We start from the raw sequence: 23,062 nt of genomic DNA on the forward strand, positions 1-23,062 counted from the left end.
TCCGGCGGCTCCGTCCCGCTGCTCCGCGGGGCTGCCCAAATAATGTCTCCGTAAAGACACTTCTGTTTGTCCAGGCAGCTGAGAAATGTGGGCTTTGCAGGCAGCCTCGGGCAGCCACACACTCTGCCCCGGGCTGGGGCAGTGGTGCTGCTGTGCCGGGGTTCTGGAGCTCCCCTGGAATCACCTGCCCACAGTTAGGATCGTGGCCATGGCAGGGTCTGGAGGTGCCTTGGGGTTTGTGCTCCTTCAAACACTGCCAAATCCTCTGCTGGCCCTGTGACACCTATCCCTGAGCTCTGCTTCAGGACTTTGGGGTGTTTTCTTGTGTTCCCCACAATTTTCTGTAATTTTTAGCTGTGGAGCAGGGCTGCTGTGCTGGGAGCTGCTCAGGAGGGGCTGTCTCCTGGCAGCCCCCACGAGCCCATCGGGAGCCTGTGCTCGCCCAAGCTGGGAAGCTGCAGGGAAAGGAGTTGGGTCATTCTGATGTTCTTCGTTCCTACAAGTAGTCCTACTGATATTCCTGTGGGAGTATCTCCTGTGGATTTCAGCAGGAGGCTCCTTGGAGTGCAAATATTGAGTCCTGCAGGCCCGGGGCGTTTCTTGTATCCCATTTGCGGCCGTGAGCACTGATGTGTCCAAGGTGGCCTTTAAATGTGCCAGCTGTAAATTGTGAGCACCATCTGTGAAATGAGAGATGTTTGTTTGAGCTTCTGTTTACAAAAGCCCTTGGCTCCCTGCTAAATGCTCGTGTATCCCCCAGGTCTGCTCTGCCAGGAGCTGTGCCAATTCCTAAATCCCCCTCGTGAGCGAGTGTCGCTCCTTCCCAGCTGCTACAGCAGTGGCTGTGCTGGGGCTGGGGTCCCTCCACCTCAGTGCTGGTCCCCCTGTCCCCCTCCCCAGGGAAATGGGCTCCTTTTGATGTGCTTTCCCTGGAGCACAGACCAGAGTCTCCAATCCAGAGGGAATTTTTTTTTGCTGCTGGGCTCAGGCTCTTCCTTCCCAGCCACGAGTCGGGCTTTTACGATGGGAATGCATTTATTTATTAGGGCTGGGTTTATTTTTATGGAAGAACTGCTCTGGGCAGGAGTTGTACTGGGTGAGTCAGCAGGACTGCTGTACAGGTGCTCTGTGCCAGGAGCTGTCGCTGTGGCTGCGGCCGCCCGGGCACCGGGGCCAGCAGGCCGTGGGCAGGGATGGTGTCCAAAGCAGTGCTGGCTTTCTGTGTCCCAGGTTTCTGTGTCCCAGGTTTCTGTGTCCCGTTGGTCTGTATGTCCTGTTGGGTATCGTTATGCTGCCCCTGCAGAAAGCATCTTCCTTAGGAAACAGCCAAGCATGAAGCAGAAAGCACTGTGCTTTAGCAGAGATGCTAAAGCTGAGGTAGGGAAGGACAAGGGAATGGCTTCACACTGCTAGGGCAGGGATAGATGGGATACTGGGGAGGAATTGTTCCCTGGCAGGGTGGGGAGGTGCCCAGAGCAGCTGTGGCTGCCTCCTTCCTGAGAATTTCCAAGGCCAGGCTGGACAGGGCTTGGAGCCACCTGGGACAGTGGAAGCTGTCCCTGCCATGGCAGGGGTGGCACTGGGTGGTTCCAGCCAGGGAGACAGAACCAGTTTAACATCCTCCCCGTGTTCATCCCTGCCTCCAGGCCTGCCAGTGTTCCCTGTGCCCATCCTCAGCCTCAGGCCCAGGGCACAGGTAGATGGGGCCACGGGCCAGGCTGAGCCCCCACACTGCCAACCCTAGCCCAGGCTGATGCTGCCCCTCCTTCACCCCAGGGACTTGGCATTTAGAGAAATAATAACCTTGGGAAACTCAGATTTAGTCAGTACATGTCTATTTGCATTTAATTTCATTTTCTCACTGACCAAGTATGGCTATTTCTTGCCCTCTGTGGGTATGGAAAGAAATGAGGAGCAGATCTAAGGTCTAGTGGTCATGAAAAAATAACCCAGTTGCTCCAAGGAAGAGTGGTTATTCCCACATAAATAAATCTTCATTAGGCATCCCAGTTAAAATTGAACATTTCTCTTTCCATGCCTGAAAATGAGAGAAATTTCAACTATTACTGTCTCCATCAGGGACTTCTCCAAGTGGCTGGGAGGGAGCTGTGGGGCAGGGGGACAGGGGACAGCACACCAGAGCCGTGGGACTGGGGTGATGCTGCACCTTCCTCCCATTGCTCTGTTCCTGTGCTCTGCTCTGAGGGCCCTCACCATCCCAAATCCAAGTGCAGCATCCCAGAGTCGTGGAACCACACGCTGCTTTGTGTGGCCTTCAAGCTCCTCCATCCCATGGGCAGGGACACCTTCCACTGTCCCAGGCTGCTCCAAGCCCTGTCCAGCCTGGCCTTGGGCACTGCCAGGGATGGGGCAATGGATCAAACAGGACAGGGTAGGATTTCTTTGGGAAAATGGCCTCTTAAAAATGCAGGTAACTTTGACAATTATCAGCTGGGACACATGAAAGCAGAAGCTCCTGGGGAGCTGGGCAGAGCTGCAGGAGAGACCAGGCTGTGCCTGCCCATGTGCCCTCATCAGAGGGGCTGTGGTGAGCCAGAAATGAGCCCTTAGCCTGCCTGACCTCCAGTTCCTGTCCCTGTGCTCCCAGGCCCTTCTTCTGCTGAGCTTTCATGGCTCTCTGCTCGGTGGCTCCTGTTGTTTATATTCCTGAAGAATAATGGCAATTAGAGGTGCAGAGGCGCAGGAGCGGGTCCCACCCTCATCCTGCCTTCCCAGCAGCCACTTTGGGAATGTCCCTCTGAAATGGCATCTCTGGGACTTCTGTTTAAGAAATCTACTCATGAATCAAGTGCTTCTGTCCCTGAGGAACCTGGATTCTCACCCGCTCTCCTCCCACCCTGATATTCAGCCCCACTTCAATTTGGAAAAGGGCCAGGAAAATGCACTGGTGTTTTGTTTTGTTGTGTGTCACTATAAAAACAGTGACTTGTGCTCAGAGGGGTCCAGATGAGGAGGAGTTTCTCCATGGAAAGGGTGCTCAGGCACTGGAACTGCCCAGGGAGGGTTGGATCCCCATCCCTGGAGGTGTCCAAGGAAGGGCTGGAGGTGGCACTCGGTGCTCTGGGCTGGGGACAAGGTGGGGATGGGGCACAGAATGGACTTGATGCTCTTGGAGGTCATTTCCAGCCTAAATGACTCCGGGATTCCACGTGTCCCTCCTGGGTGGGAGAGCTGGTGCCCAGAGGGGGTCCCAGGGGATGGTGCTGGCAGGGCTGGGGCTGCCAGGAGCTCCAGAGGCTCCCGTCTTGCACTGGCCCCTGAGGGCCCTGAGTGGTTCTCACCGTAGCAAAGACGTTCCTATTTCACGTTAATTTCATTTTCTGGTTCTCTGCTCACGTGAGATTGCAAAACAAACCCTGTGCTCGGTGCGGGGGCTCTGCCATGGCTGGGAGCTGCTGGTGCATTTGGGGTGGGGAACGTGGAACTGCGAGGAAATAGGAACTTGATTAATTGCGAGGCTTTGGGCAAAACAAAGCTGTTTCTTCTTCCTTCCACTGCATTGTGGCCGCCTGGCCGGGAGCCACCGCGGCTCTGGAGCAAGCCAAGAGCTGGGAGAGGCGTGTTGGGGCCAGCAGAGCAGGGCTGGGGCTCCCTGGGGACCTCCTCTGCTGCTGTGTCCCCTGCTGCCTTCCCTGGGGGATTGACCCCCGAGCACACCCAGTGTGTGCTGGGCACCCGTGGGTGGCTGCAGCGAGCCCCAGCTGGAAACTGGGGCTGGGGGGAAGTGTCTCCCTCCATCTGCTCCCTGCAGCCACTCAGAGCTCATTCAGACCCCAAAATCCTGGTCTTCTGCCTAATCTGGGTTTGGATGGCCAAGGCCAGCCCCGAGGGGCGGATCTTCGGGCTGCCAAACAATAAATGGCATTTTTGGGGGATTAGGTAAAATCTTGTAATCAGAGCAGCTCCAGAGCAGCCTTATCTAAATTGCTCTTTAAGAGGAGCAGACCTAGCTGTGGTCCTAGGCTGGGACAGGGCGTTTTACACCCAGTATCTGTGCTTCCAGCAGAGTGGGATGGCTGGAGCTGTGCAAGATGTGCACTGGGTGGCCCCAGCCCTGATCCCCAACCCAGGCTTTTGCTGCTTGAAGTGTTGCCTTCCAGGCAGGGTCAGGGTACTCGATTATTTTACCTCCCCTCCCCTTGATACCTCCTCATGTGGCTGCTCAGGGTTTGCATCTTCTGTGCCTCAGACAGGGGTTGGTTTGTGCTCAGGAGGAGTCGAGCCTGCTGCCAGGCTAGAACAGAACCCGCCTATCTCCCAGTCCTCTTACTTGAGAAAAGCTTCTAAAATTCCCAGTGTGCTGTTTGGCTGGTTCCAGATGACATAACATTCAAACTATCTTGTGACCTTTTTTTTTTTTTTTTTTTTTTTTGGTGCAGACTGTTGTGAGGGTGTCTGTGTGTTTGTTTCTTTTAGAGCAGTTTTAGCTTGGGAGTCCTAGATCATGCCTGTGGTGAGAAAGCTCCATAAACCAGAGTGATTCAGGGCTCTGGCAAATGTCCTTAAACCTGGCTCATGGAAAACACAAGCAGCAAGCTCAGTAGACTCCACAGATAAATATACTTGAGGCTTAGTTGCTGATGGCCATATAACCTTTAAATTTATGTCTATATCTCTATATATACACATGTATATGTGCAGATTCCATAAAGAAGGTTGAACTTTATGATCCTGGAGGTCTTTTCCAACCTTAATGATTCTGTGAATTCCTTCCCGTGTTGTGCTTAAATAATCCCGGATTTCTTTCCTGAGCATCTGTATCCTTCCATGAGGCACTTTGAGATGTGTGGGAAGGAGCGATGCCTGTGGGCCGCAGGAGCAGGGGTCGGTCTGGGGAGGGCAGAGAGGGTGATGGATTTCCATTTGAGGTGGGATGTTTGGGCAGGAGAATCCCCAGCAGTGGGGTCCTGCCTGCCCCAGCATCCCCGTGTGCTGCTCCGGGCTCGCAGGGGGAAAAGGTGGGATGTGTTTTCCTGCTGGGTGGGCTCTCCACGGGCCCTGGGGTTTGGCACAACAGCTGTGCAAGGCTTTAGCTCCTTCACTGTTCGCTGGGCTCTTGGTCTAGAAACTTCCCACAACTTGAACTTGAAAGCGAAGCCAAATATTCTCATGAAACGAGTCTCCAGCCCTGTGGCCAGCCCCACGTGACCCAGTGGTCACATATCAAAACACTTTCTCCAGCCTCATCCATTCAAACAAAGGTCATTTGTCCGAGCCCTCTGCTAAGGGGAGCAGCGCCCATCGCTCCTTCCCCGGCAGCAATGAGCTGGGGAGGCTCTGGATCCTCTGCCTTGCCCTGCCCGTGGGCTCCTCTGGGGTCTGGTGGCACAGGGGTGTGTGAGTGGCTGCAGGTGGACAGACAGATGGACAGATGAACGGCCTCTTCAGAGTCTCTGCACTCCAGGCCACCCGCAGCTCCTGCAGCCTGACTCCCACCATCCACAGCTGCTTTTCCCAGTGCTGCCCCTCAGGAGACCCCTCAGATGTTTCTGCCTTTGAGGAGCACTGTTCTATTTGGGTGATGCTCTGGGAACATCTAAGGGTGCTTCTCACAAGCTGAATTAATTTAGATTTCCTTGCAAGAGTTCTAAAAATGCTCCTTAAACTTCAGCAGCACATGATGCTTAAGAGGCAGCTTTCTGGAAAGCCTTGGAAAAAAAAAAAAAAAGAGATCTTGCACTCCATTGCTTTCCTAATTCCTGTAATTAGTGTGGAGATCGCTGCATGGCAGCATCTTCTTCAAAGAAACTGCCTCAGACAAATATTGGCTAATGGAAATTTTACTTTCAAATGGAGCAGGATTTGAAATCCATCCCAGTCACTGTGGGGGGAAGGATGCAGGAATCAAAGATGCTCCACCAAAGCCTTCCCTGGGGCAGCCACAGGCACTCTGTGTGCTGAGCTGCTGTGTGGAGCTCAGGATCATCATCCTGCTGCCCAGGCCTCTCTTTTTCTCTTTCTCCTCCCCTGCCTGCCTTCCCCCCTTTGACTTTGGGGTCCCAGCCTGCTGAGCCCCCACGTCCAGCTCCACTCCCAGCCCCTCTGCTCAGTCAACATCTGAGTTTCCTTTGGGCAGAGTCTCAAGTGTGAGCCCAGCCAAACCTTTCACTGAGCCTGCTGAAAGCAGAGTGATGGTACATTCGGTCTTCCTGCCACCTATAAATGTCACCTCAGGTGAAATATAGTAGAGAAACGGCCAAGTGCATTCTTTGGTTGCTCTTTTTGCAGGGAGATCAAATTCAAAGCCAGGGACGTGGCCCAGACTCTCCCTTGTAAAAGTCTTCTGGAGTGTTTTTGAGGCAGTGCCGGGCTCCAGCCACACCACACAGCACTGGGAGTGCTGAAAGCATCCCCGAGCTGCCCCGTGGCCTGGCAGCTCCAGCTGCCAGTGCTGGGCTGGCACAGGGGACGTGAGCAGGGTTCAGATGGGGACCACCCCGCGGGGCCACCCCCCTGCACCACCCCATTTCCCAGCAAAAGGCTGACAGATCCCCCCAAGGGACCGAGGGGAGCCGGGCTGCTGCTCACAGAGACATCGTGTCTCCTCTGAAAGGAGATCCTTGTGCCTAATTAATCTCCTAAATGAGCTGGAGCTGTCAGGCCATCGCTTCCCCCTCACCTGGGGGTAACCAGACACGGCTGACAGGGCAGTGCTAAGCTGGGACATTGTCAGCAGCACCACAGCTGCCACCAGTCCCCTGCCTGTCCCCACGTGCTGGCACCGTGCCCTAGGCCTGGGAGTGAGGGATCCTCGGGGAAGGTGTCCTGGCTGGGCACTGGGAAGGGAACTGCAGGGACACAGGAGCACTGACCCATCTTTTGGCGTTGGCTGCACCAGCACTTGGAAACACGTGAGTGCCAGCAGCTGTGTCAGCTGTGGAGCTGAGGAGAATCCCTGTGGCTTCAGCCTGTGCCGAGCTGAGGGGGAGTGGGGACAGGGAGGGGAGGCCCTGGGAATGGCTCCCTGCCCCAGACAGCACCCAGGGCTCGCTGCAGACCCTGGGGGAGCCCGGGGAGCAGGGCAGCTTCATCCCCTTCTGTTGCCACAAACGTGCTCCAGGGCTGGAGCCAGGCTGGGGGTGCTCACCTGCCAAAGGGAAGGCTCCAGGGAGGGCTCAGAGCCCTGCCAGGGCTTGAAGGAAATTTGGAGAAGGACTTTGGAGAAAGGTCTGGAGTGACAGTGGGAATGGCTGCCCACTGCCAGGGGGCAGGGTTGGATGGGATATTGGGAAGAAATCCTTCCCTGTGAGGGTGGGCAGGCCCTGGCACAGGTGCCAGAGCAGCTGTGGCTGCCCCTGGATCCCTGGCAGTGCCCAAGGCAAGGCTGGACAGGGCTGGGAGCACCTGGGACAGTGGGAGGTGTCCCTGCCATGGCAGGGGTGGCACTGGATGAGCTTCAAGGTCCCTTCCAGCCCCTGCTCGAGCAGGAGGTTGGGCTGGAAGTGCTGGGTGGGCAGCACAGCAGTGGGTGCAGCACAGGGAGATTTGGGAAAGCACACGGAGTAAGAAGTGGGAAAATACCCAACCAGAGAGAAGTCAATTGAATGCCTTAATCTTTGCTGTATTTGATTACTGGGAAGGGTTCTCCCAGACTACATGTCCAGCTTGATGGCAGAGAGAGGAATTGAGGCTGGGCCAGTAAAGTGGGAGGGTTGTGGTGCTCACACCTCCCAGCTGTGCGACTGGAGGAGGAGAGTTTTGCTGGTTAGAGCTGCTGAAGCAAAAATGTTATTACAAAGTTTGGTAGTTTTAAGTGAAAAAAAAAAAAAAAAGATGGAAAAAGAAAGAACAGAACTAGCATGGTGGTTTTTTTTGATAAATATGATCGAGTTGGATTGTTTCAGTGTTGTGGTTTGCAGTGAAATGCTCTGATCAGCTCTCGGAACTGGTGTTTGCAGAGTGCTGCAGAGCAAAGCAGCACAAGGCCAGATGGACAAAACGGAATCAGGGAAACCAAGGAAATGCAGGAAATTATTCTGCAGTGGCTTTACTCATCCATTGTTCTTAAATCGCCGTCTCAGGCCCAAGAAATCCCCATTGTTTTTCCCACTGCGTGTGCTCTCCGTGGGCAGTGTTGGCTCCTGGTGCTGCAGGGAGGAGATTTACACACTAAAAAATGAGAGTTTGGGCCCGTGGTGCTAATGAGGCTCAAAGGAACTGTCTTTGTTTTCTGTTAGGATCTGAGCCTGGAAGTGGCCTCCTATCAAGTTATGTGGGGAATATTCCTTAGCCAGGAATGAATTTTTTACAGTGGGGAATAACTGTTCTGGTGGTTTCCAGAAAGAGCTTAAAAAGTGAAAGGAGCCTCTCTCCCTTTGGAGAGCTGACAGTGCCAGCTCCTGGGGGGAGCTGCTGCTGCCATCCCGAAATCCGTGCCCTCCTTTGGGTGCTGGCAGAGCTCTGTTTGCCCCCCCTGGGAGTGCGTGGGGCAGAGCAGGGGCTCCCCCATGCCTGCCTTGGGCCACCCCGGCATCCCTCTGGGCTCCTGCAGCAGAACAGCTCTGCCAGCCAGGGGAGGGCTTGGCTTGGGGGCATAGGGACCCAGTGCCCTCACTTGGCACCCAAAGCCAGGCTCCCGGGGTGCTGGGGCAGCACGGGGTGGGTGCTGCAGGGCTGGAGCCAGCAGACCCGTGGGCAGGGGTCAGGGCTGTCCTCCCCTGGGGCAGCTGGTGGTGGCTGGCAGCAAGGACAGCCTCCCTCTGCATCCCTCAGCTTCCCTGCAGCTCCGAGTTCCCAAAAGGAGGTCACCCTCCCTCAGCACATAGCTCAGGTTTAGCTGCTGGTGGCTGGCAGAGCCCTGGGGCTGCCTGGGGCACAGGATGTGTTTAGCTCAAATATTTGATCCTCCCAAACCCCCCACAGCTGAGCTGGGAGCTGTGATCCCACAGGGACTTTAATTTCCTTCATTTTTCAAGGATCCCATATGGTTGTTGGGGTGGCAGATGGGAGAGTTTTCTTTTCAGGGGGATGTAAGATAGCAGTGCATTGAATGCCAGAGAGGAGTGAGATTTCTGGAGGGCTGTTGAGTTCTGCTTAATTGCAAACAATTTGTTGGTGACTAATGCACCCAGCCTTGCAGCATTATCTTGTGTTAGAAGCTGTGGCACGATGGAGAAGCCATGACTAAGACACTGGCTCCTGATTTACCAACACTTCCCTCCTAAACTGCTGCTTTGGCTCCCTGCTGCCACATTACAACTTTTCTATTAATAATTGAGAGCTTTAACACAGTTTGAAAGCATTTGGTTCAACATAAAACCCTCCAGCCTGATTTTGAGTCTGCTGAGAGCCTTTTGGGCAGAGAGGAAGAGGGACAGGGGTATTGATGGAGCAGAAAATGCAGCTGCTGAGCAAAAGGTGGAGTGAGATACTGGGAAGAAGTCCTTCCCTGGCAGGGTGGGCAGGCCCTGGCACAGGGTGCCCAGAGCAGCTCTGGCTGCCCCTGGGTCCCTGTGAGTGCCCAAGGCCAGGCTGGGCAGGGCTTGGAGCAGCCTAGGACAGTGGGAGGTTGGGGTGGCACTGGAGGGGTCCCTTCCAGGCCAGGCCATTCTGTGCCTCTGTGTCCTGTCCAGGCTGGTTCGTGTGGAGCCGTGGCTGCCTCCATTCCCTGCCCTGCCCCATCTCCCCCTGCCTGTCCCAGTGCTGGGGCTGTGTGAGAGCAGTCACTGGTGGTCCTGGGAATTCTCTGTTTCAAACAAGTCGTGCAGCTGTAACTGAAATGCTGCTCCCTGTGAAGATGGCACGATGTCCCATCACCTGGAGCTCACCTGGCGGGAGGCCACCTGTGCTGGCAGCAGGCTGGTCCTGCAGCTTCCTTCCTGCAGTGCCTGCAGCGCTTGCTCACGCTGAGAACTCTCCCACTGCTGACTCTCTGCTTACTCCCTCACTGTCTCCAGCTCTGGCTCTGAGCTCCGTGCCAGAATTCCATACCTGCCACCTCCTCCCTGTGTGCCATGGAGCACCATCCGTCTGCGCCTGGAAACGGGAATGTGGGACAGCAGCTCCAGCGCTCCTCCCCAGAGCCAGAACTCATCCCGGGCTCTCTCTCCTTCAAGTGGAAAAGCTTTTGCATGGTTGGTGAAATGACTAAAGCAGGGAAATATTCCCACACGTGGGAAATCAGCCAAGCAGCAAAGTGACAAGACAAACCCATGTGCTGGGTGTCATCGGGATTACAGAGGGACACGTCCGTGTTGTTGGAAAGAAGATTCTGAAATCTGTGCTGATGGAGATGGGGAACTGGTAAATGGAGATGTGGGGAAGGTCTGTACTGAAGAATTTGAGATTTTTTTGGACCAGTTTGGTCAAGTGATGCTGACCACAGACCATTCTAGCTGCTTATTTCTTTAAATTTCTTTAATTTTTTCCACCCAAATGAGCATGCAGCAACATTACTCCTGAGAGAGTAACACTGCAGAGAGTTTAACATCATTTTTCTGGCATTAAAGCACCAAGCACAGGAAGAGCCCTGCCAGACTGGAGCCCTGTGAGCTGGTGGTCAGGTGTGGGGTGCTTCTGCCAGTGCCCAGGAGCTGCTTCCTAGAGCCCATCCATCACTCCAAGCTTTGCTAGGACCTGCTGCACTGCTGAGCTCCATGAGCTTCTCAAACCCAGGCTGCCTTCCATTTCATTTAGGCAACAGCCATGGCTGCTGGTGAGCTGCAGTCTTGTCTTTGTTTCAGCAGAGCTGAAGTGCTCTGGCATTACATAAAGCTATAGTTCTCTTTTTTCTTGTTCCCTTTGAGAAGAACCTTATGTTCTGCAGCTTTATTCTATAGGAATAGATCAGGGAGCAAAGGGCTGGGATGGTCCTTGATGTGTTTTACTGCAGTCAGGTACTGATCATGTCAGAATGGGAATATTGTTGTTTATTCTTGAGGTGATTTCATGAAAGGGCTGGAATGCATCAGTGGGCTCTGCCCGTCCGTAGCTGTGAGATGTTCTGTGGCAGAAATAGCCCCGAGTTCCACAAAAATAAACAAGTTGTAAACATGTTTGAAGTGGAACCGATGTCCTCTCAGCCAGGAGATGAAAGCAGCAGAAGTTGTCTGGAGACCTGCTGAGAGGGGCTCTGAGAGCTGCACCTGCCTGGGGGCCTGCGCCGGGTGAGGAGCGCCAGGGCCAGCCTGGGCCGAGGAAGAGGAATGAAAGAGGCAGCTTAGGAGAAGGGATCACAAGAGAATTTTTTTAGTTCCAGCAACTTCAGCAGAGTCTTGAAACAAGAGTTACTGCTTTGTTTTCACGTGTTCGGGCAGCAAACTAAACATCTGCATGGGAAAGGCAGCGTGTACGGCCGGCACGGGAAGCAGGGAGGAGGATTTGGCTCCTAAATTCATTTCCAAGTACTGTGTTTGCTGGAAGAGTGGGATTGCCAGAGGGACACATGGAATGGAAGGTGCAGGTGCCCCTGCAGGTGCTGTGGCACAGTGCCCTCCTTGCCCTGCCCGTGCTCCCTCCCTGTGGGATCACAGCCACTGCTTCCGAGGTGCAGTCGGACCAGCAGGAAGGGCAAGAGCCTCAGGATGCCTTGGGCTACTCATGGAGTTCCCCCAGCTGCTTCTGCTGGGGAAAGGCCCATTCTCACCTTGGAAGACTCTAATTTGAGCCATTTCTTTGTTTCCTGCTTCTGATGGTTTTGGTTCTTAGCCGTTTTCTCTGTTTTGTTTCCACTGTGCACCCAACAGGAAGAGCCCCTCGCAAAGCCCTCCCGAGTAAGAAGAAGGAAAAAAAAACGTCCAGCTGACATTTGCTGCCTGCAGGCAGCAGCCAGAACTTCCCCCCAGCCTCTCACCACCTCTGCTCTTTTTGTGAGAAGCAAAGGAAATTGGATCCTACAAGAAAACTGCTTTCCAAAACGCCAGAGACCTTGGGATAGCCCATTCCCTCGTGTGCACTGACACCTCCAGCAAGGCAGGACTTGGGTCTGGCAGTCACATAAGCTCAGGAAGGTGAAACTCAAGCAGCAGCTCGAAAATAAATACCTGTATTTCATGGGAGGGAGGTGAACCCTTCATACCCATCATACCCCAGGGTCTGTCGGTGCTGGGCAGCAGCTCAGGTGAGTCCTGAGCTATCCATGGCTTCTTCTTGAGGAAATGTTCTGGAAGGACTTGCAGAGCAGCTCAGTCACCGTAGGACCGTGTTCATCTCCTCTGTGAGCACCTGATGGGCACGGGGTGCTCTGCCCACCCCAAGGCACACACTGGCATTAGTGAGCCGCTCTCTCCATGGGTTTGCTGAGTGTTTTTTGTGACACCAAGGATCCAAAGGCACCAAAATCCTGCTCCAAATTAGTGGTAACTTCTTAGGCAGAGGCTGGCCCAAGTGTTGGTTTGTTCAGGCTTCTTTCCCTGATAACTCTGAGCTCCTGCTGGTTGCATTCCCTGCTGTCACGAGCGGAGCGGGCGCGCAGTTGTGGAGCGATGACAGCGCCTTGAGGAGAAATGAGAGCTGCATTCTTTTGCCATGATGTCATCTCAAAAAGTGCAGTAGCAATTTCTGGTCCTGGAGCCCTGTGCCACTGGATTTTCCTTCCTTCGTGCAGTGGAGAGGGCCAGGGTTGGTGGCAGACACGGTGGCCATCCCATGCTGGCACACCCGTGCCATGTCCCAGTGGCCATCCCATGCTGGCACACCCATGCCATGTCCCAGTGGCCATCCCATACTGGCACACCCAGTGCCATGTCCCAGTGGCCATCCCATCACTGGCACACCCAGTGCCATGTCCCAGTGGCCATCCCATCACTGGCACACCCAGTGCCATGTCCCAGTGGCCATCCCATACTGGCACACCCAGTGCCATGTCCCAGTGGCCATCCCATCACTGGCACACCCAGTGCCGTGTCCCAGTGGCCATCCCATCACTGGCACACCCAGTGCCATGTCCCAGTGGCCATCCCATGCTGGCACACCCAGTGCTGTGTCCCAGTGGCCATCCCATCACTGGCACACCCAGTGCCATGTCCCAGTGGCCATCCCATCACTGGCACACCCAGTGCCATGTCCCAGTGGCCATCCCATACTGGCACACCCAGTGCCATGTCCCAGTGGCCATCCCATCACTGGCACACCCAGTGCCATGTCCCAGTGGCCATCCCATGCTGGCACACCCAGTGCCATGTCCCAGTGGCCATCCCATCACTGGCACACCCATGCCATGTCCCAGTGGCCATCCCATCACTGGCACACCCATGCCATGTCCCAGTGGCCAAACCATGCTGGCACACCCGTGCCATGGCCTCTTGCACCTCGAGCCTGCTGCCCACAGCCACAGTGCTGGGAGGGCTGGTGGGTGCTTGTGGCCACTCTCAGCAGGAGAGGCTCAGCCACATTTTGGTCACCAGCTCATTGCCCCTCCAAGTCCCACCTTGGCCAGGCTCCTCTTGGAGAAGGGAATTGCTAGGCCATCTCTTTGAAAGAACTGGTGCTTAAAGGGTTAATTTTGGCAGTTTGGGATGACTGGTGACCTTGGTAGCACCTCCTGTTTGGGGGTGGGGATAGATGGAGTATCTGGTGAGTACCAATGGCTGTCAGGTTTGGTAAAGACTCAGGAAAACTCATTTTTCAAAAGATAGACAGTTTTGATGATAGAAATGCCAAAGGGTTGTTTTAAAATAGTGATGATTATCAGCAGAACATTTTGAGGACCTCGTTGATAGCCTGCCTGACAGCATTCCCTGTTTTCCAGCCTCTGGTGAAGTCATGCTGCACTCACTGCTGTATCCATTTATTTATGTGTGTAATCTTCTGACATAATAAAGGTGTTGCCTGTAATTTCAGAGGGAATTAATCAGTGTCTCTTGAATCCAGTGACACAGCTTCTGCAAGGAGTCAAGCCAAGAGTTTGGCCTTCAGCAGAGATGGTCCAATTTCCAAGGGGAAAGCATCCATGTCATAAATATCCCCCCCGTGGTGGCAGCTAGAGGACACTGGGGAAGGTTAAACGCTGGTCTGAACTCCTGCAGGGCTGAGGCTCCCCACAGGTTCTGGAGCCTCTGTTCCCTGAATCCCTTCCCTCTACCCCAGGAGGCCCCAGCTGAGGGATAAGGATGTCCTGGGGGAGTGCCCTGTCCCCACCTCATCACACCTGTGTGATCAGAGGTACTGTCCCTCTCTCAAAGAGAGAACATAAGTCATGATGCTTTTACAAAACTTCTTGTTTTTGCAGAGGCATTTGCAGTGTGGAGAGATATTTCTGGTGTTTTATCAGGGATGGAGTTTCTAATCTGAATTGGGTAGGGAATACCAGTGAGTGCTAAGCAGAGAAGCAGTAAATTAATCAAACTGGTATTTTAGTACAATAAGTGCTTTTTGGTGAACTTGAGAATGACCTGAATCGAACAGTTTGGAAGGACCCAAAAACTTCCAGCTCAGTAACTTGATTCAGCTCCATTTGACAGCTGTGGCTTCAGGAATCAGCACAAGGGGAAAAAGGGATGTGAAACATGGGAAACAAAATAATGACATTTTTATACACTGGATGGATGAGCACCACAAGTGACAGACCGAGGGGGTGGAGGCTGCTCGCAGGCATCATTAACATCCAGAAATACCAGCAGCTATTTCTGGGAGCTCTGGGGGAAGCACGAGGCAGGTAAGTGGCCGTGCTGCGGCGCAGACCCTGGGCACACGGGGTGCCAGGTGTGACGGACGGGGCAGTGGAGTGGGGGTTGACTGGAAGATCCAGCTCTTGTTGTCCAGACAAATGCAGACCCAGCCTTGAAACACTTCCCAAGGTCTTGGCACTTCATTTTGTAGCTGTGTCTCACGCTCGGAATATTCCCAAGGCACTCGCTGTCGTCGGCTGTCGTCTCTGTGTCTCTTGGTTGCTGTTTGTTGCTGTGGTTGCACGTTGATAAGGTCTCTGGTTGTGTCTTGCAGCCCTCAGAATCCAAGCCCAACGTCACCCCTCTCACCGTCCTGGCCCATGTTCTCTGCGCCATCAAGTCCTATGCCCACCTCCTCTACGTCCAGCGACTCATCCCCCATCAGGTCTGTTGCACAATTCGCTTGGCTTTTTGTTGCTTTTGCTATTTCTGTTGAATTTCCCCGGTTCCCTCCACTTCACTTCCCTTTCCCTTGGCATCCTGCTCGAGCCCTCCCAACGCCGCTGTCTGCACTCAGCAAGAGGGGAGCTTTCAAACCCCCCTGCCCCAGGAGAGCCCCTTGGAGCACCCCGAGCCCCGGCTGGAGCCCGCAGCCCCCGGGTGAGGGGAGCAGGAGCTGTGCTGGGTGTCACTGCTGGGCTCGGCTCAGCTCAGCGCTGCGCTGGCTTTGCTCTGCTCTGCAGCAGGTAAGAAGTGTACTGCGAGGAGTAAAGAGCCTTTGGAGAGCTCTGCCACCTGGTTTTCTGGCCACGGCCTCGTCTGGGATCCCAGGAGGGTGATGGGCACGGGGTAGCACAGGCTGCTCTGTGCCCACCTGAAGGTCCTTGGGCATTGCTGGAGCAAACCCTTCCTGGAAGCTGCACAGGAGCCAGCACAGGATTCCCAGCAAGTCCCGGAGCAGCGGGTCAGGCTGAACTGTGTGCCAGCCCCGTGGGGTCCCTCTGTGCCCTGGGGTGCCTGGCACCAGAGCAGCGCTGCCCAGGGTCCCGTGGCCTTGGCACCAGCGATGCCATCGTGCCCTGAGTGCACCGTGAGCCTGAAAATTCCTTTTGTTTTCCACCTGATGGTCTCAAGCACTCCGCATGAGCGGTGCCTCCCCGGCAGTGAAGGACCCTCTGGAGTGGGAGGATTGTTTGCCCATCCTGGTTTTTAAGTGTTTGGGAGCTGCTCGTGTCAGGCACCTGGAATTTGGAGAAGAGAGATCTCCACTTTGGGGCTCTCTTTGCAGCAAAGCCAAAGCCATTCCCAGGTCCCAGGTTTGGAGTTGGGTGTGGAGGGGAGCTGCTCTTGCCATGAAGCGTTGCTGCTTCCCTGGGCTCATCCGAGGAACTCAGGGGAACTTCAAGTGCTTGGAAAGATAAAGATTGGTAAAAGCACTGGTCTGAGAAGGGTGGCACCTTGTTCCCCACCCCAGCAGCTCCTGGGGGCACTTCATCGCTTCCCTTGGCCATGTCACAGCTGAGAGCAGTGCTGGATGTGTCCAGCTGCTCGAATGCCAGGGCCTGGCTGGGCTGGCACTGGCACTGCAGCCTGACAGTGTCACAGCTTTCCACCAGCCCTGCTCCAGCCCAAAGCTGGGAAGGATGGGTGGGGATTCCAGGTGCAGGGACAGCTCTGTGTGCCTGTGCTGTGCCTGAGGAGCCCTGAGGTCCCTCATTTTCTGCTCTCTGCCAGCAGTTTGCTCCATTCCTGGCTCTCCCTGCTCCAATTCCCTCCCCTGCAGCGTGGGCACGCTGACACTTCCAGCAAAATCTAATGGCTTTTAAATCTTTTTTACCTTCAGGTACAGGCTCTAAAGAAGTGCAGCAAATTCTTCATGGACCTGCTTGTCTTTCTGTTTTGAAATAACCTTCCCTAAATGCTAATTCTTCCTTGTGAAATTCTCCTTGTGGTTGCAGCTGCACTTGGATGGGTTTGGCAGAGCGGGGCCAGTGGCAGTGGGTCACTGCCAGCACTTGCTGCCACCTTTGCTCTGTGCCAGCCTCTGGTCAGTGATGGCCCCTGAGACACTGAGCATTCCAGCTCCAGCCTAGAGCCTGGGTTGGGCTGGTGCTGTTTGGGCACCAGTGTGGGCTCCAGTCCAGGCGGTGCCAGCTGGGCTCAGACTGGGATTTGCACTGGGGTGAAATGGGGCTCATCCTTGAGAGCCTTCAGCCTCTGCTGGTGCCTCCCTTCCTCCTGGCCGAGGAGCCCGGCAGAGCAGCAGAGCCCCAGCGCGGTTGCACAGCGCCGTGAGGGCTGTGCTGTGCTGTGCTGTGCTCTGCTCTGCTCTGCTCTGCTCTGCTGTGCTCTGTGTGTGTGTGTGCCCTCTGTGCCCACCCGTGCCCTCTCTTGCAGCTCCCCGCTGCGCAAGGCGCGCGCGCTCTACGCCTGCAAAGCCGAGCACGACTCCGAGCTCTCCTTCACGGCCGGCACCGTCTTCGACAACGGTGAGTGCCAGGCTCCTCCAGGGCACAGCCAGCCGTGCTCCCAGCGTGTCCCAGGGGGGCTGCACACCCCGGGGGCTCCACGGCCCTCCCGGGGCTCCGGACCCCTCCCCTGAGCCCAAGGGAGACCCTGGTGAGCCGTGCCTGCCCCGGCGTTTGCCATAAGCCAGAGTTCTTCTGTGAAGGGGAGATTAGATTCTGGGTGTCAGCACCAGAAATGCTCTGGGTAGCTGCTGTAATGTTTTGTGCAGGAGATGGGAAAGCCACGTGTGCTTTTTCCCTCTGGATAGGAGCGCTGGAGCAAGGTGGGCTTTGCTCACTCAGACCGCGCTAATGAACACAGAGTTGGTGTTTCCTGCACCAAGAGTTTGTGCCCCATGGAACTGAGCAGCTCTGGCTTAGCTACAATCCCAGTGTAACGAGAAGACTTTTTACTCCTTTCCAAGTCATTCTTGGCTTTTAAATGTTAAGCATTGTCATTTGGGAAGCTGCTACCACATGCACTGTTTTTGCCCTGGGATATAGAGGCGAATACAGCAGAAAGGGGAGGAGAATGAATACATGTGAATTAAAGACAATCCTTCTCTGAAGCAGCTCCATAGTCATCTTATAAATAAATATGGTCTCCCCTCCGAGGGCCTGTGGGAATCAGAGCAGCTAGGAGGGGAACAAGTTTGAATTAAATACATTATGTTTGCTGATAAAAATCAATGGATTATTCAGGGGGAAAAGTACACAGCGTGTTCCAGTTACTCAGCAGCACAGCCGGGGCTCACGTTGGCTGCAGGACCTGAGGTAGAACCAGCCTGGCTTGGTGGGAGCCTTGCTGTGATCAAGGGGCTTTTCAAACCCCAGTGAACGCAAAGGGGTCTTGGCAATACTTGGAGCCAGGTTCCAGTTTGACTTTGAGCTTCTGCGAGGCTGCACGTGGCTGAGCAGCAGCTTGATCCCGCTGGGCTTTGGGGCTGCTGCTGCCCACAGGGAGCAGCACCCACGTTTGGGAGCTCCAGTTCCACTGACCCCAGGCATGGAGTGAGGGAGTGAGGCCAGACCTGCGGAGTCACAGGAGCCTCAGGAGCTCTGGAACACGGGCTTCCCACCGTTATTGTGGGAGGGGGGATATTCCTCTGCCTGCAGGCATAACCCTGGCCTGGCTCCTGCAGAATCAGCAAGTTTTTGGGAGCTGATTGAATAAAGAAAGGCCTTTGAGGACTGATCGGGTTTCTGGTTGCACACAATCAGGTTGCAGGGTTTGCTTTCCCGCTGGGATTGTTCCCTAATGCAATTTCCCTCCCAGGCCAAGCCGGGATGTGCAGAGTTACCATGTGACAGAGTTAACCACGTTCTCTCCAACTTCCAAGAGATCTTAGCTCAAATCTGGAGGAAGTTTTGAGCCCCTGTTTTTATCCCAAATGCTCCACTTCCCTCAGCCCAGCAGCCCCAGGGAGTATTTGGAGCCTGCAGCTCACTTGGTGAAGGAAAGGCCAAGGAGTCCCACGGGGAGCAGGCAGGGACAGAGCACTTCAGCTGCCTGAGCCCCGCGGTGCGTTCACAGAACCATGGAATGGTTTGGGTCAGAAGGGACCTTGAAGGTCATCTTTAAATCTGTTAGTTCCCTTTCTTCAAAATGAGCACAAATTTGAAAAATTCTCACCTGCCCTTCCCCTGTCTCTGCAGTGCACCCGTCCCAGGAGCCCGGCTGGCTGGAAGGGACCCTCAACGGCAAGACAGGACTGATCCCCGAGAACTACGTCGAGTTCCTATAACTGTGGGGTGCACAGAGCCACTGCTGAGCATTCCATGGTATCCATGGCGAGTCCTGCAGGCCCCTGTGCCCTTTGCCACTGCGTGACCGGGGTGAGGACACCCCTGTGCCCGCTGCTGGATGCTCGTGCGGATCAGACGTCGCCTCTCGTGGCATTCCGCGGGGGAGTGGTCCTGGGGAGATGGGGAGACTCCCCCAGCACCGAGGTGGGGGTGCTTCGAGCCCACATCCCAGCGATGGAACACCAGCCAAGGGACAGCCAAGTGCCCCGAGGGGCCGAGCTGAAGACTGGGACTGGCCAGAGCTGCCCCGAGGGGGGGGGGTCCCTGCAGGGGGACATTCCCCGGCTGCGCAGGGAGCCCAGGGCCCCCCACCCGGCAGGGTCCCACCAAGGAGGAGTCCTGCGCTCCCAGAGCCTTCCCCGTGCTTCCCAAGCACAGCCCTGGGTGCTGCCAGGGAGCACCCCGAGCTCTGGGGCAGGGCTGGGGGGCTGAGTGGGGCAGCCCTGGCCGCTGTCCCCTCCTTGTGCCACCGCAGCTCTTGCGGGCGAGAGCGAGCCCCGGGCGGGCTCTGCAGGGCTGGCAGGGCTCAGCAGGCACCTGCTCGCTGGAGAGAGGATGTTTTGGACCAAACCTCTCAAACTCTTCTTTTTTATTTTCAGGATTTTGACTCTGTGGGGTAAGCCTCAGTCTGTGCGAGGTGGGCAGCCCGTGCTGCCCTCCTGCTGCAGCCCCAGACAAACCCCAGTGCTGTTGTTTGGCTGTTTGGTACCTCCCCTTCCCCAGTCCCACTGTACAGACACATCCGTGCTCCCAGCAGCGCCCAGGCTGCTGATGTGCCCTGCTGGAGCTGCCTCTGCCTCTCTCCAGCGTTGCTTTTCGGGCCTCCCCTTGCTTGCAGCCTCGTCCGTGCCAATCTGTGCAGTGCTGGTTGTGCCAGGTGAATTATTTCCATCCTTGAGGGGCATTTGCTGTTGGTGTGGCCAAGATGGGGCTGTGGAGAGCCAGGGAGGAGCCCTTGGGCTGCACCAGCCCGGCTCCTGCCTCCATGGACACGCCACGAGGGCTCGGCAGGGCGAGCGTGCAAAGCCCTCATCATTCCGGGTCCTTTGGAAGGGGGAGGGAGGGAGGAGGAGCCCTGTTTGACTGCAGAGCCGGGATTCTGAGAGCTGGAATCATATTTTATAAAAAGAAAGTCTCAGCCCCCAGGCCGCGGCGCTGGGGATGGATGTCGTGGCTTTTTGTAACAGTTTTAAAGACTCTGAGTGACTGAATTGCTCTATGTGTCACTTTTTATTTTTGAAAGGATTAATGTATAAATAGAGTATCTTAAAATATTATGAGGAAAAGATCTATATTTGATATTTTTGGAAGAGCTGTAAGGAGAGAAGCAAAGGACATTTGAAGCTGGTCACCGAGAGGCTCCAAACCCCCCCGACCCCCAACCTGGAGCTGCTGCTTCCTTCACTCCGTGGTGTCCCTTCGAGAGAAGGGAGCTGAAATTTCAGCCCTCTTCACGTTTTTGTCCACAGTAATTAAACTTCCTGGGTTTTTGTCTTGGGGGAAAAAAAAGAGGAAAAAGGCAATCATTTTTTTCCTGCTTTCCAAGTTGGGTGGCACAGCTCATTCCCGTGGGATCACACCCTCTCCATAGCACTCTGACCCCTTGGGGAACACTCTGGGCCTCTCATGTGGGGGGTATGGTTTGGGCAGGGGTGAGGTCCCCAAACTGCCCCGTGGTCCCTGCTCTGAGGTGCTGGATGGAGAAGGCGAGAGGTTTGTAGGGATAAAATCCGGTGTTTCCCTAGCTGGTTCATCTCCATTTGCATTTTATGGCCAACTTTTGTGCTATTTCTTGGCTTTCCTGAAGCCAAGGATGAGGCCAGGCTTTATCCAGCCCTGGCATCCGATGGGGCTGGGCTGTATCCAGCCTTGGCTTAGGATGAGGCCAGGCTTTATCCAGCCCCGGCATCGCTCCGTGGCTGTGGCTGGTGCTGGGACCTGGGGGCTGCCTGGGCCAGGTGTGTGAGAGCCCCTCCCTAGGGGTGGGAGAGGGATGGGGAGGGCTGATGGAAAGGAGTTTTACAAACCCTCAATACTTCATCTGTCAGCACTGTTTGTGTTTGTAACTGTCCTGTGCCGAGCTGCTCCCTCCTGCCTTCCCGGGCTGCTGCTGGAGCAGAGCGAGTGCTGGGGATGAATGGGAATTGCAAACCTGCCAAGAGCCCTCCAAAAGGCATTATTTGGGGACAGGGTATTTAGGGACCTGCTTAGCAATGCTGTGTGAGCACCGGCACCGCGCTGCTCCCGCCGTGTCCCCACAAAACCTTCCCGTGCAGGGTCCCCCTTCGGCTCCTTGGATACTCCAGTTACTCTGAGAGCGGAGTAAATTCCTTTTCAGAGGCACTTGGGAGCTTTTGGATGTGCTACCTAGAGAGTTTCTGGGAACAAAAGTCCCACACACATGTATTTACGAGATGTCTCCTGGAGGAAAGGAAATCAAACCGAGGCAGAAGTTATTGCTCTTACAGGAGAGCCAGTGGAATATTTTTTTTTAATTAAAATTTTCCAAAAAGAAAAACTTGTCTGGAACGCTTACTAAATGTTCCCATTTTGGGCCAGCTTTAATACTGTAGTAAACATTGGTTTATTCCAAGAGAAATTAAAGATAGGAAATATTTTTTTAAACCAGCCTGACACAGCATTTGATGCTTAATATTAAAGTCATCAGTCAAAATGAAACAAAAGCTGGGTGGTAACAGTGCCAGCGGGCAGAGCCTCTCCCCTGGCCCCTGGTCAGTCACAGAGAAAAAGAGATGGTGCAGTGATGGCTGTTGGAAGTGACATCAGAAGAGTCTCTTGGTGCAGCCCTGCCATGTTTCACGTTGATGGCTGATGTTCTACAAGTGCGCCGTGAGTTTGGTTTGGGTTTGGTGGCAGCTGGATTAATTGGGCTGGGCTGGGTTTGGTGTCGGGCTGGGTTTGGTGTCGGGCTGGGTTTGGTGTTGGGCTGGGTTTGGGTTTGGTGTTGGGCTGGGTTTGGGTTTGGTGTTGGGCTGAGTTTGGTGTTGGGCTGGGCTGGGCTGGGTTTGGTGTTGGGCTGGGCTGGGCTGGGTTTGGGTTGGGTTGGGTTGCTGGATTAGTTGGGTTGGGTTTGGTGTTGGGCTGGGTTTGGGTTTGGGTTTGGTGTTGGGCTGGGCTGGGTTTGGGTTTGGTGTTGGGCTGGGTTTGGGTTTGGGTTTGGTGTTGGGCTGGGTTTGGTGTTGGGCTGGGCTGGGCTGGGTTTGGGTTGGGTTGGGTTGCTGGATTAGTTGGGTTGGGTTTGGTGTTGGGCTGGGTTTGGTGCTGGGCTGGGCTGGGTTTGGGTTTGGGCTGGCTGTGGGTTGGGTTGCTGGATTAGTTGGGTTGGGTTCGGTGTTGGGCTGAGTTTGGTGTTGGGCTGGGTTTGGGTTTGGGTTTGGGCTGGGCTGGGTTTGGGTTTGGGTTTGGGTTGGGTTGCTGGATTAGTTGGGTTGGGGTCGGTGTTGGGCTGGGTTTGGTGTTGGGCTGGGCTGGGTTTGGTGTTGAGCTGGGCTGGGCTGGGTTTGGGTTTGGGTTTGGGTTGTGTTGCTGGATTAGTTGGGTTGGGGTCGGTGTTGGGCTGGGCTGGGCTGGGCTGGGTTTGGGTGTTGGATTGGGTTGGGTTTGGTTTCAGTGCCGCTGGGGTTGGCTTGGATGCTTGAGGCCATCTCCTCCTGCCCTGTCCCTGGCTGCCTGGGGAAGAGGCCCCAGCCCTGGTTCACGGGCAGCTGTGGAGCCCAGGGGTGCATCAGGGCAGCTGAAGGGGAAGTCACCTGCACAGAGCCCGAGGGTGGAGAGACGTGTTAGTGAGTGCGTGGTGGTTTAATGCTCCTAACGAACCAGAAACCTCAAAGCAATTATAATTTGTACATTCGGGCTAATTCAGATTTTTAGCTTTTGGGAAATAACGATTAAAAGCAAAGGTTTTTAAAGAAATAGCCGTTTAAAGCTCTGCTCTCTGGGTGAGGAGCTGATTGTTTGCAGGTAATTTAGCACGATGCTGACGGCTCACAAGGTAGCACCTACCTATTACTTATTGTAAATCCTCCCTTCTGCTAATGAAGCTCATTCTGCTTCTAAACCTCAGACAAAAGGGTCTAGAAAATCACACCTGGGCTCTAAACTCACTGACGCACGCAGGAAGGGGAAAATGTCTGCAGGAGCCGGCTGCCCCGGAGACCAGCC

The 23,062-nt window shown here is 54.9% G+C and overlaps 1 protein-coding gene across 2 annotated transcripts in view; it reads left to right on the forward strand.

Annotated features, from left to right (window-relative positions):
* ARHGAP26 (Rho GTPase activating protein 26) overlaps positions 1 to 20,091 on the forward strand; it is a 106,957-nt gene extending 86,866 nt beyond the window's left edge. The window contains exons 21-23 of one of the 2 annotated variants that reach the window (XM_053956944.1): positions 14,902 to 15,012; positions 16,965 to 17,056; positions 18,731 to 20,091. In XM_053956944.1, coding sequence (XP_053812919.1) covers positions 14,902 to 15,012; positions 16,965 to 17,056; positions 18,731 to 18,819 — 292 coding nt within the window. In that variant the 3' untranslated portion in view covers positions 18,820 to 20,091. The remainder of the gene's footprint in view (positions 1 to 14,901; positions 15,013 to 16,964; positions 17,057 to 18,730) is intronic. The other variant, XM_053956945.1, reaches the window with a different exon arrangement.
* Positions 20,092 to 23,062: the final 2,971 nt, after the last annotated feature.

This window comes from Vidua chalybeata, chromosome 15, assembly GCF_026979565.1.
Source record: "Vidua chalybeata isolate OUT-0048 chromosome 15, bVidCha1 merged haplotype, whole genome shotgun sequence".
Classification (NCBI taxonomy): domain Eukaryota; kingdom Metazoa; phylum Chordata; class Aves; order Passeriformes; family Viduidae; genus Vidua; species Vidua chalybeata.